At 30.7% G+C, this 13,390-nt stretch overlaps 1 protein-coding gene across 1 annotated transcript; it reads left to right on the forward strand.

Moving 5' to 3' along the window:
• The first annotated feature begins 6,094 nt into the window (after positions 1 to 6,094).
• On the forward strand, positions 6,095 to 10,724 carry LOC136202249 (auxin-responsive protein IAA29). Its single transcript, XM_065992752.1, has 4 exons — positions 6,095 to 6,395; positions 7,479 to 7,819; positions 8,784 to 8,883; positions 10,489 to 10,724. The coding sequence occupies exons 1-4, from the start codon at positions 6,130 to 6,132 to the stop codon at positions 10,538 to 10,540; spliced, it is 759 nt and encodes a 252-aa protein (XP_065848824.1). The 5' UTR covers positions 6,095 to 6,129; the 3' UTR covers positions 10,541 to 10,724.
• Positions 10,725 to 13,390: the final 2,666 nt, after the last annotated feature.

Below are 13,390 nucleotides of genomic sequence, written 5' to 3' on the forward strand. Positions count from 1 at the left end.
ACTATCGGATTTTATTTGAAATTAACCCTACAATTTAATCATTTAAAAGTAAAATAATTTAATTGACTAGGAAAAGAAAGAAAGTAAAATTCAAATGTAATGGCATTTCAATTTGACCATTAATTGATAAAGGTAAGTAATTAAGATATGTAATAATTAAATTGAAACTATTTGATATTGAATGTGATGATAATATTCCTTTAAATAGTGTGAACCTCTTCAAATTCAAAGTTGGGATCAACCTCACTCATCAATGTCTACTAGAATAACAACACACGTTTTTTAGATTTATTTGACTTTGAGGTACTTATTCTATGTAGGATGATATTTGTGCAAATGGACTGTGTTTATATTGTACCATATAAATTAATTTTAACTTATATTATTCCAAAAATATCGTATAATAATAGTATCAGTCTAGTCGGATATATGTATTATAATTACGTTTCTGAATCATGTATTAATTATACTTAACATTTAAAAATATAAAAAAATATATTAATATTTTTAAATATTTATATTATATTTAGATTAGAGTGTTGAATCAGTTCGCTCCAAAATTTATTTACAAACCTCTAATTAATTAGGAGTGTTAATGAATCGTACCAAAATCAAATTTGAAAAGTATAGGGTCGATTCAGCTAATAAATATTGGGCGTGGCGACTCCTTTCTGGCTGAGGCTTGGGGTCTGTTCTCGGGTGTTCTAATGGCTCTGAATTTGGGAGTTCGTTGTCTGGAGGTTGAATCTGATAATTCAGAATTGGTGAAAATCGTCAAGAGTTGTTTGGGTCAGGGGAGGTCACGGTTTATGCTTATCAATTACACAGCTAGAATGTTTGGACTGTTTGAGAAAATCTCCATCGTTCATATCTTTCGCGAGCAGAATAGAGTGGCGGACTGCTTGGCTGGTGCTGCTGCTGAGGCTCCGCTGGGAATTCACCACTTAATGTCTCCTCCTGTTCATGTCCGTAGGCTGCTGTTGGAGGATGCGTTGGGAGTGTGCTTCCGACAATCCATCTGCTCCTAGTTACTGTTTTTTTTTTTGTTGTTTATTTTCTTACTTACAAAAAAAAAATAGGAAAAGTCATCAATTTGTATTTAAAATTCTTCTATCCTCTCATATGGGGCCATGAAAAATCAAGCCTTCCAATTTGGAAGACTGAGTTGGAAAAGTCATCAAACCTTTTTTTTTTTTTTGGTAATCAAACCTTTTTATTTATTACTAGCTATTAAATCTCTTGTTTATTTTTATAAAAAAATTTACACACAGTCCGCTTATATTTAAAAAAAAAAAAAACCATTCACTCCATATGATTCCAACCTATAACATTTCTAGTCATAAGTATACTATTTTTCTTCAATTTTCCAACATGAATGTAAATTTATTAGACAATATGTATATCAACATTGTATGAATCTCTTATTTTTGTCTTGTTTTATAACTCACAGTAGATATAAAATGTTTAATTAAATTAAAATTGATAAAAACACTCATTAAGGAAAATATGCTAACAAATTACAACAACCAACTAATAGTAAATATTTAACTAAATAGAAATAGTGTTTTAGGGACTATATTTACTTGAGTTATTATTTGTGATTGTTATTTGTTTTCTATTATTTTTTTTAACAGAGTTGTTTCCTAATTATTGATATGATGCGGGGCATCTCCCTCTGGGATCGGATCCGTACGAAGGAAGTCGGAGGAAGAACCAAGCACGAGCAACAAGCGAGTAAAGAGGCCCAAAACAGTGCCACACAACACACCAGCAGCTCGGGCACGCTCCGCGTGAAGGAAGGTTTGATCCGGAGAAAGTTCAGCAGCCAATCCACGCTCCGCGTAGAATTAGGCACACTCCGCGTAGATTTGGGCACGCTCCGCGTAGAATGAATACTGATCCGGAGAGAAGTCCAGGAGGTCACATACGCACCGCGTAGAATTAGGCACGCTCCGCGTACCTTCATTTTAAGGAACTTGCTCCTTACTCCAGCTTCCTCCTTAATTACAATCCGGCCACTCCTTATTTACAACTCATGCCACTCCATATTTACCATCCATGCCACCCCTTTATATTTAACCCAATTTACCCTTATCTTGATATTTTAATTAGTATGTGCTTTACCCTTTATTGTAATTTAGCAATTAGGTTTTAGATGATATAAATTCATCTCTTTCATTGTAATTCCTAAACTTTTTATCAATCAAATTAAAATCTTCTTCAAGAAGCTTGTTAAGGTTTTCACCTTTAACAATGGGGATTTCATTATTCCTATAGATTTAGTCCATAAAACCCGGGATTAACTCCTTCTAGTTTAGCTAGAGAAGAAATATCTTTGTTAGTTTACGATTAAAACTTTCAGTGGAAACCGATCTGTATCATGATAGTTGATATATTAGTTGATTTTTCTTCCAAAACATACGTTATTAATTTTTTCAATCCTAACAAAACACTCAAAATTTATTATTTTTTTTGTAAAATATAAGTAAAACAAAACAAAAAAAAAACAAAAAGGAGAATTAAACGAGCACTTTAATTAAGCGACTTGAATCTATTATATAATGATCTAGTATTGAGAGGGTGGTGTCAGTGTAGAACGTATGAGCAAAGAATGAACCTGAGGGATGATCCTGAGGGATGACGATGAGAGCAAAAATGAACTGAATCTCACATAAAAAAAATAAAGAATGAGTTACTATGATACATTAGTAATGCATGTTTCCAAAATACATGTAGATGCATCCTAACAAAACCATGAAGCCTAAAGAATTAGACTTGGGCGAAAATGGATAATATTTACGAGATAATGGATCACACTATTACATATTACCTCAAACTTAAATAGTGGTCAAAACTAGGGATGACAATAGGTACGAGTTTCCTGGGACTTTGTACTAGCTGATTCTAATGGGACTATATGAATCACGTATTAAACGTTTTGGAATGAGAATGAGATTTAAAAAAAATACATGCGATGGGTGGTGTGGGATCAACTAAGATGAGCTTCCTAGGCTCATTCTGGTGCATGAGATAACACAAAAAAGGATCAAGGATGGATTGGGGACCGATAATTCTACTGAAAAGTACGTAGTCTGAATATGCAAAAAGAATGTTACCTTTTCATGCACTATGTATCTTTTTATTTATAGAGTGAAAGTGTGTACACCCTACTGATTCCTCGTGTTAACGACGAGGTCTGCTGTTAACCTGAAATGGTTGCACTTGCCTTAATCGATGTTCGCAATTTAAGGCACAAGACCAAGGTTAAAATGTGAGGTAGTGATTTTTTTGATACTGACTCGCCACGTGAGATTGAGGTGTATGTCACCCTACCATTTTAACGGTTCTCGTTCTGAATTCCTGTTAGATGTCTATTGACGTGCCTTTTCTCTTCAATCGTTGTAATTAATGAGCTTATTTCAACTCTAGAATCTTTTCTGAAATGACATTATCATCATTATAACAGGTGTAGGACGGGAATGGGAATATCCATTAGGGTACCTGCTACCCGTAACCCACCATGTATGCGTTAATTTGTATATTTTACTCTCTTGAAGGTTAACGAATACACACTTAAAAAGGAAGGGAAAGGTTGAAAAATTAAATATTTGATGATTTGTGTTTATAATTGAATTGATTTTTTTTTTTTTTTTTTGCAATTTAAATATTTGATTTTTTTATTATTTATTAATAAATTTTTGGAAATTTAAGTTTATGTATATTTTATTAAATGAGTAAAAATATTTACAAATACCCTAAATTATATGAGACGAGAATGAAATTAAAATTGCTTACCTATTAGTTTTATAGGATTAACATATAATTCAAAATGTAAAAAGATAAATATAGGAATATGATATTATCTATGGGCAACCCCATCGTTCTCATTCTAAATAGAAATTAGTTACAACATCTTCCAATAATATATAGCCATTATTTGTTTTGTTTCAAATCCTAACACTTTAAAACACGTCTACATAAAGGGTGTTGTTAAACCCAGCCCCAAATTCTCACCCCTAGCCCCGTGAAAGGACGAAAATACCCTTTCATGGGTTTTGGAGAGGAAAAAGCTATTTTTTTTGCTCTCCCGACACGCGGGCGTGTGCCTATCACGCCTCACCTTGTGGTCGGGCGTGATAGCCCCACGCCTCACCGTGTGGCCGGACGTGATCGCTACACGCCCGACCACACGGTGAGACGTGGGGCTATCACACCCGACCACAAGGTGAGGCGTGATAGGCACACGTCCGCGTGTCGGGAGAGCAAAAAAAATAGCTAGTCCGCTATTGAATTAAATCCGTAAATACCTGTTACGTAAAAAAAATTAGTTCGCTGTTGAATTAAACCCGTAAAAAAATTAGTCCGCTATTGAATTTAACCCGTAAATACCTGAATTAACAAAATAAAAATTTAACTAAAATTAACAAAATAAAGATTTAGTTAAACTAAATTAAACAAAATAAAATTTACAACAACTAAAATTTACGACATAAAAATTTAGTTAAACTAAATTAAACAAACTAAAAATTACAAAAAAATTAATTAAATTAATTAAAACCCCTCGGGCGTATGAACATCACGCCTGAACCATAGGTCGGGCGTATGAACATCACGCCCGACCTATGGTGCGGGCGTATGAACATCACGCCCGAACCATAGGTCGGGCGTGATAGCCTCACGCCCGAACCACAGGTCGGGCGTGATATTCATACGCCGGAACCGTAGGTCGGGCGTGATGTTCATACGCCCGACTGCGATTCCGGCGTTTTTAAAAAATCACCCACAGATTCAATTTTTAAGCTTAAATCAAAAAACAAAAACGGTAAATCTTATTATTTTCGCTTTCCCTTTACGGTTGTTGTTACACTCCATGTTTTGGTTCACAAATTAGTCCGGATTTGATCAAAGAGTGTGTAGGGTATTTGAGAGGTTTTGTGTTTTTTCAAATTTTGGGTAAAGGGTAGTTTGGTCTTTTCATGGGGCTAGGGGTGGGAATTCATGGCTGGGTTTAGTAATCCACCTACATAAATTAGAAATTCACCTTACTAATAAATTATCATCACAATTTTTTATATGGAATTCAGTTAATTCATATCTTACCACTATATTTTAAGGTCGTTCCTTACTCAGACGTTTACCACGGTACGATCGGGTCATTGCATTTAGGGGTGCAATCAAGCCGAACCGAGATCGAACAAGGCAGGCTCGGCTCGGCTCGAGCTCTCAACGAGTCTGGAATTTTGGAGCTCAGCTCGAGCTCGACATAGGTTCAGCTCGAGCTCGAAGCTCGTCGAACGGCTCGTTTTGAATTTTATTTTATTTTTTGAAACAGTTTTAAATATACTTAATTGTATCTGGTTAACATTTTATTATCTAAAATCAGTCTTCTAATAAAGGAATACCAATTTTAAACTCAAAAAAACAAATTTAAACAAAATAGTAAAATTAAATAAATATAAAATCTAACAAATTTGAATTTAACATGTAGTCTACAACTGTATAGTTTCAAATTAAATTTTAGGCCAAAAATTTATATGTGCACTCGAGTTACAAATTTAAACTCGAAAAAACAAATTTATATGTGCACATGAGTCACCACGTGGTTCAAAATTACTAATTAAAAAAACTAATAAAAAATTATAAAATTAAATTGTATTTAAATAAAAAACAAAAATCAATTTTATATATATAATATTTAAAAAAACTTTCGAACCTGCTCACGAATTTTCGAACCGAACCCAAAAAATCTCAAACTCGCGTTCATTAATGTTCAAGCTGATCTCGAATCGAGTTCGAGCCCAATCGATCCGAAGTTTGACCGAACTTTAATCGAGCCGACTCGAACAGTTTGCGAACTAGACAGATTCGTTTCCACCCGTAGTTGCATAACATTTAACATTAAAAAGAAGGTGGTTGAAAGTGGGGACGAAAAGACTCCGGCCAAAGCGGTCGCAGCACGTTGAAGCAACCGTTTCTCATCTGTCCATATCATTGCCAGGCTTTTCCCCGACCCAGCTTCCATGCTGTCCCCAACCTTCCTCTCTTCCTCCGGACATTTTATCTCCCTTCTAATTTCATTTATTACTTTCTCTCTCCTCCTCCTCTCTCTCTCTCTATATAAATACATGTATGCTTCACACTTCACACAGTTCCAATTCCAATTCATTAATGGAAATTCAGCTTGATCTTTCCCTCGGACTCGGCCATTCCGTTAACGGGTTCGAGTCCAAAATGGTCTCGGGTTCGAATCCTGGTTCGAGTTCGAAAAAACGTAGCTTTATGGAGGTGGAAGCTTCTTCACAAACTTTGCCTTTACTTTCATGGAGTAGTGAAGATCAGCCTAATGATGAAGATGAATATAGAAAGAAGAAGCAACCTTCTTGCCCTCTTAACATGTAAGTATACATATATATGTTCGTTCAAAGTTGCAATCTTTTAAGTTTTTTTTTTTTTTTTTAGAGATAAAAAATTTAGAAGCTGAAGGGTTCGATTTTCCGTTTACGTGAGTTACGATAAAATTTATATATTACTTCGGAACTTCAAGAGCGATCATGAGAATTAAACTTAAGTGAATGTAACATAATATAAGAGTCGGTCCTTTACTGTTTAGTCCACTATCGTAATCTATAATTCGATTTTTTTGTATGACTAAAAAATTAGGTGGAAGGGTACAATTTTCGAATTAGAGTTAGAGGAATCTGAAAACCACGATGAAATTTATTTTGTAATAACACGAATGAAACTTAGGTTAACAGAATATAGGGGTCGCTTTTTTCCTGTTGAATACATCCTCGTAGACGGACTGTTTTAGTATATTTTTTGTGTGACAAAAGTCTTGATGTGGAAGGATGTACAATTCTCGGTCTAAGATTAGGAAAACTTGAAAATCACGAGTAACTTAGATGGATGTAACACATCAAAGTCGTTTCTTTATCAACGAGCTTGCTCTCATAATAAGTTGTTATCATTTTAGCATTTTTTTGTGTGACAAAAAGTTTAGAAGTATAGAGGTACTATAAAATTTTCAATATAGAGTTAGGAAAACCTAAAAACCACAAGTAACTCGAAATTCATATATTACTTCAAAACTTCAATAGTGATAACGAGAATCAAATTTAGGTGGTTATAATACAACAAAAGAGTAGTTTAATCTTTACCATTGAATCTGCTCTTATATTATGATGATAAATTGCAATCCTATAGTTTTTTTTTTTTGTGCTACAAAATTTTTAGAGATAGAAGGGTACGAATTTCAATCTACGGTCAAGAAAATCTGAAAACTACAACTTACATGAGTTACGAAAAAAATCATATATTATTTCGGAACTTCAACAATGATCACGAGAATCAAATTGCTTAATTGAGTGAATGTGACATAATACAAGAGTCGTTTTTTTTACCGTTGAGTCCGCCTTTTTCAGCATTAATAATGAGTCAAAATTACTTAAAATCTTTTATTTTTAATGGGTATTGGGCAGGAATGGTGGAGTAAATGAGGATGAAGATGAATTGGTTGGATGGCCACCCATTAAATCATGGAGGAAGAAGTTGCTTCATCATCACCAACAAAATGGTCATATTTTTCTTAATAATAGAGCTAGGGCTAGAGATAATAATCATCAATTAGGAAACATTAATCATAATCATAATCTTAATCATAATAATAATGATGATTATGATAATGAAAGACATGGAGGATCAAATTCAATGTATGTGAAAGTGAAGATGGAAGGTGTTGCAATAGCAAGGAAGATCAATCTAAGACTTTTCAATTCTTATCCAACACTTACTCAATTCTTGATCAACATGTTTCCCAAATGTGAGTATATTAATTAAGTTATAATTAAGAGTTAATTACATATGGATATAGATGTCACGTGGTTTCGCTGATTTGCAGATGGGTACTTATATATATTTTTTTTTTTTTTTTGCAAACGCAACCCTGTAGTTTGTAAAATTTTGCATTTAGATTCACTTTGTCAGAATTTAACCGATAACGACCTCGAAATGAAAATTTTCAAGAATTAAATGATACTTTAAGCAATTTTAATTCTTCAACTTTTTAGATTTGAGGTCATTTAGGTGTTGCTTTTATGAGGGAAATTAATATTTAGAAAGAGAAAACTCCAAAAATGATGATTTTAAAAAATTAAAAATATGGTTCCATAATAAATAGGCTAAATATTTTATTAGTCTCCATCTTTTTACTTAACATACTGTTTAGTCCCTCTATTTTGAAAAACATATTATAAGGTCCTTAACTTTTGTCAATATTAACCATTTGGTCATTCTGCCTAGTTTTTTTAGATTTTTAACCGAACATATCTTAGCTTTTAGGACAGCCATAGTATATACAAAATGATCATGTTATTCTGTTATTTTTTGTCTATCTGTTTATGTCAAATATAACGGTTAAAAATTTAAAAGAAAATAGCAAATGGTTAATAATAACAAAAGATAGGGATCTTATAATGTGTTTTTCAAAATATGTGGTCTAAACAATATGTTAGGTAAAAAGAATGAGACTAATAAATTATTTACCCTAGTAAATATTATACTAGACAACCTTAATTCTTGAAATTTTTTCATTTTGAAGTCGTTATCGGCCAAATTTAGCAAAGTAAAAAGAAAATGCAAAATTTTGCAAACCAAATGATTGCGTTTATAAAAAATACATGTACCGATCTGTAAATCCGTGTAACCACATGGAAGCTATTTATAATTAACTCTGTAATTAACATGGTCTAATTGGGTTTAATAATTTAATGTTTTGATCTCCACAGGTCAACATGAGGTTGAAGAAGAAGATGGTAGAGTAGTTTATACTCTAACATATCAGGATAAATATGGAGACTGGCTACTTGCTGCAGATGTTCCATGGAAGTATGTATTAATTCATCTTTTTTATTTTCATTTTCATAAATTAACAATTTTAATTAGTTTTAATCTTGAAATTTTTGAATCGATTTAATACCGTGTGTTTAGTTCAGTTGTTAACCGATTTGAAAGTAAAAATAGTTTTGTATTTAAGAATTTGGTTTTCTATATTGAATGTGGTATTTTTCGTTCCAAAAATGATTATTGCTAAAAAAAATTGTCATGTTATTTTATTTTGTTGTTGTGGTAATTGGTAATTTCAGGTCAACATATTACGTGAGTAAATTTTTAGCAATATAGTATAAGATAACTTGTTACTACGTTAGTAAAAATTAATATGACATTGACTGAATTCCTTATTTTTGCTAGCGAAATAAGATATACAATTTGTTTTACAATTCTGTTAAAAAAAAGTAATACATTCTTTATCGAACCACGTAATATATATTTTTCTTTTACGTTAAAAAAATTAAAGTTTAGATGTGTTTCTATTAAAATAATATTACATGATCTTTTGCATTAAAATATATATGTTAATAAATTCAATCATTTTAAACTATCGAAATTACACTATAAAAACGATAATGTAAATTAAATTTAAAGAGACTATTACATACCGAACCAATACTATTTAAGAATAGAGCCGGGAGGGCCGGAAACCCTTAGCCCTGGATTGGTTACGCCATGTGCATTACTATTATTTTATTTTATGAGATTGACTAAAATAGCTATCGTGATTATACTTTCATGAAAAATATTTAATATATATAATTGTTAAATGAAAATCAGATTAAAAAAAATAATAAAAGGTAGTTCTATAGTTAATTTCTTTTTTCTATCTTTAATTAATGATATAAGGTGTAAAAATATCCCTAATATTTATAGTTCAAAGCAATTTTACATCTAACGTCTAAAACGATACAATTTACCTTTGACATTGGCAACTAAAAGCAATTTTATTCCTAACGTTGTCAAGTTGGGTCAATTTGAGAAATGATTCATCAAATTGTCTTATCGGTCATGAATCTTGTTTTCTACACTTCACATGTGAGTTATTTTATCAATTATTAGTAACAGGTTATAAACATAGGATTAGACGTGAAAAAAAATTTTAAAAATTAAAAAATATATTGTCTATTGTATGAGTTGGACAAAAAAAAATCAAAATATTTTCCGAATTTATAAATATTAATCTCCAATTCTTTATTAAATCACATAAAATATGAAATCTTTTTTTTTAACCAGTTGATATGCAATTGGTGCAGAATAAAGAATAAAATATCTGTATTTTATAATAATATTTGAAATTGACTCAACTTATTAACGTTAGGGATAAAATTATTTTTAACTGCTAACGTTAGGATAAAATTATATCATTTTAAAAGTTATGAGAACTCCTGAACTGTAAACGCTAAGATATTTTTATACTTTATATGGTAGTTGAAAGAAATACAAAGGAGAAGTTATTTTTCCCTTATTTTGGGAATTAGAAATTTATTTTTCATTAACTTATTTTGGTTTTTCATTTCGAATGAAATATTGTATTTTTTTTTATAGGAAATGAAATATTGTATTTAGTTTGTGAGTAAATGTGGAATTATGGTTTTGCAGGACATTTATTGAGTCTGCGCAGCGTCTGGAGTTGCAGAGAAATGGAGGATGAAATATCAATCAGCTTAATTATAAATTAAATTTGCTTTAATATTTATATATAGCTGTAATTATGAGTGAAAATAACCTATTTATAGTCTTAGAAAAAGTAATTATTTGGGGTTCAATTAGATTAAGAGTGGATTTGGTTTCATTTTTCGAACTAATTTTTATCTTAAAGTTCATTTCACATTAAACCTTGTAATTACACGTTTTTGTACATCAGTATCTGTGGGTTTTTTCATTACAACCCAAACCTTGCGGTTTACAAAATTTTCTTTTCAGATTGACTAAATTTACAGATAACGACATCAAAATAAAAAAATTCAAGAATTAAAGTTGTTTAGTATCATATTTACTATGAAACCACATTTTTTTATTTTTCAAAATCATCATTTTTAGAGTTTTCTCTCTCTAAACATTAATTTTCTATCATGAAAAACAGCACATAAATGACATCACGAATTAAAGTTGCTTAAAATATCATTTCATTCTTGAAATTTTTCATTTTATGGTCGTTATCGGCCAAATTTAATAAAGTGAACTCAAAATAAAAAATTTACAAACCACAAGATTTGGTTTGTACAAAAAAAAATAAACTACAGGGATAATTTGAAATTAACCCTAATTTTAAACATGAGATAAAAAAAATATTGGGTAAAATTTTGAAACAACAATTTTTAGCCAAAAAAAAAAAAAAAAACTAATTTCCTGATAGCTCTTTTAACTTGTCTAAAATGTCTGGATAGCTGTCTCAATTTATTTAAAATATAATCAATTGATTATTCAGTTGTAAAATGCATTGCACGTGTATTAAAATACGGTGTCTTCTATGCTTACTTTGTTTTTTATAAAGTAAGCTTATATTATTACATATTTCACATAATAGATTAAATCATATTAAATAGAAAGTTCTAAGCTCAAATATAAAATTTGTCATTTCTGATATTATAACCTCATACCCTGACTTTAGTTGTTTTACTTTTCCAAGACGGGTACAACACATTTTCCGTATTTAATTTACTTTTTTTACAGCCGAGTGATTAATTGATTATATTTTACGTAATTTGAGGAGCTATCTGGATATTTTATACCAGTTGAAGAGGTTATTAAAATATTTTAAAAGTTTAAGAGGCTAAATCTTTATCTAACTAACAATTATTTTTACAATATTAAACATCTAATAACAAAAACAGATATTAAGAAAGTTAAACCAAATAAATTTTAAATTATTTATTTTATAAATGTTAAGAAAGTTATGTGCAATTATATTTCAAGTTTACTAAATGTTTTTTTCTTTTTCTTTTTTATAATAATTGGTTGAAAATTTTGAAAGGATTAAAATGCTTCCTGTCTCTTGTCCAATCTTTCTTCTTGGGCCTAGTGGTCTAACAAAAGCCCACAAAATTGCCTTTCGCACCTTAAAGTAAACTTTAGGGGTGACAATGGGGCGAGGAAAAACCGAAAACCGTGGGGATCCGAATCGATAGGGTCGGGGAAAAACAGAAAATTTTGGGTGCGGGGCTGGGGGCGGGGGAAATTTTAGCCCCGAACATTAAAATTGGACGGGGGTGGGTATTACTATCCCCGAACCGCAGGGATCCGCAAACCGCCCCCGAAAAACCGACCGTAAAATCCCCGCAAAATCCCCGTATAATAAAATAAAATATTATATATATCTAAGATAATTAGTATTTAAATGTGATTAAAAAATAATCAGCATTGTGATAAGTTAACTAATACTACATACAACAATTTAATTTTATTTTATTGGTGCTCTTGGTATATCAATTTTGGATTATTGCTATTCTTGGTATATCACATGTATTTAGATATATCATTACTGAATGCTGAGTTTCTTTATTATATTAGTACTGATACTGAATGTTAAGTTTTTTTATTATATCAGTACTTTGATTTTATTTTATTGTTAATCTAAGTTATATTTTATAATTTCGTTTTATTGTTGTTCTAAAGTGATATTTTATACCAGTAACACATAGTGAATTTTAAATTTAGGGAATTTTTTAAATTTTATTTGGGGATTGGGGATTCTCCGAAACCCGTGGAGAACCGTGCGGGCGGGTGTGGGTGCCAAAAAATCCCCGAATATTGTTTTGGGGATTCTCCGAAACCGCCCCGAAAATATTGGGGGCGGAATGGGGAATGCAAAACCGCCCCCGCCCCGTTGCCACCCCTAGTAAACTTTCAGCAAATAAGTCCAACTACAAAATTAAATAGGGAAATTTACACAAAAATTCATTTTTTAAAAAACTATTTATAACTATGTTAAATCATAGTTTTGAATTATTTCAAACTAATAAAATTATTATTTTTAAAGATTAAAGTTTATAAATTAGGAATCTGAAATATATTATTAAGAGTTTGAGATTTATAAATTGGAATTTAAACTTTTTAAATTAGGTGTAAAAGCATATTTTATTGTATTTGATAATATAGAAAAAAATGACATATTGAGAATTAAGTTTGATAAAATGATTTAGTTATAATTTTATAGTCAATTATGATGTTAATGTAAAAAGCCCAAAAGAAAAGGTAGAAAAAAACGATATATGAGGTTTAAGTAAAAATAAAAAAATAAAAAAAAATAAATAAATAAACGAAACCTTTGTATGAGATAAATGATAAGTACTCTTTTTTTTTTTTTGAAATGAGATAAATGATAAGTATTAAAAATTATGTTTCATTATTAATATCAAACAAAACGTGTTGAGAATTTGACATAATCAAAAGAGTTTCTATTGATACGACAATAATAAAAAAGTACAGTTATTTTATTGTAAATAGCCTTTAAAACTAACAGTTGTGTGTAATTTTCTCTTTTCTTTTTCATCCATCTTTC

The sequence above is a fragment of the Euphorbia lathyris genome, chromosome 8 (assembly GCF_963576675.1).
Source record: "Euphorbia lathyris chromosome 8, ddEupLath1.1, whole genome shotgun sequence".
Lineage (NCBI taxonomy): Eukaryota > Viridiplantae > Streptophyta > Magnoliopsida > Malpighiales > Euphorbiaceae > Euphorbia > Euphorbia lathyris.

Excerpts from the sequence above, each read along its gene's own strand:
- LOC136202249 (XM_065992752.1), top strand. The coding sequence starts at position 6,130 with ATGCTTCACACTTCACACAGTTCCAATTCCAATTCATTAATGGAAATT. Across the intron at positions 7,820-8,783 it reads GATCAACATGTTTCCCAAAT|GTCAACATGAGGTTGAAGAA; the intron begins GTGAGTATATTA and ends TGATCTCCACAG. Across the intron at positions 8,884-10,488 it reads GCTGCAGATGTTCCATGGAA|GACATTTATTGAGTCTGCGC; the intron begins GTATGTATTAAT and ends ATGGTTTTGCAG.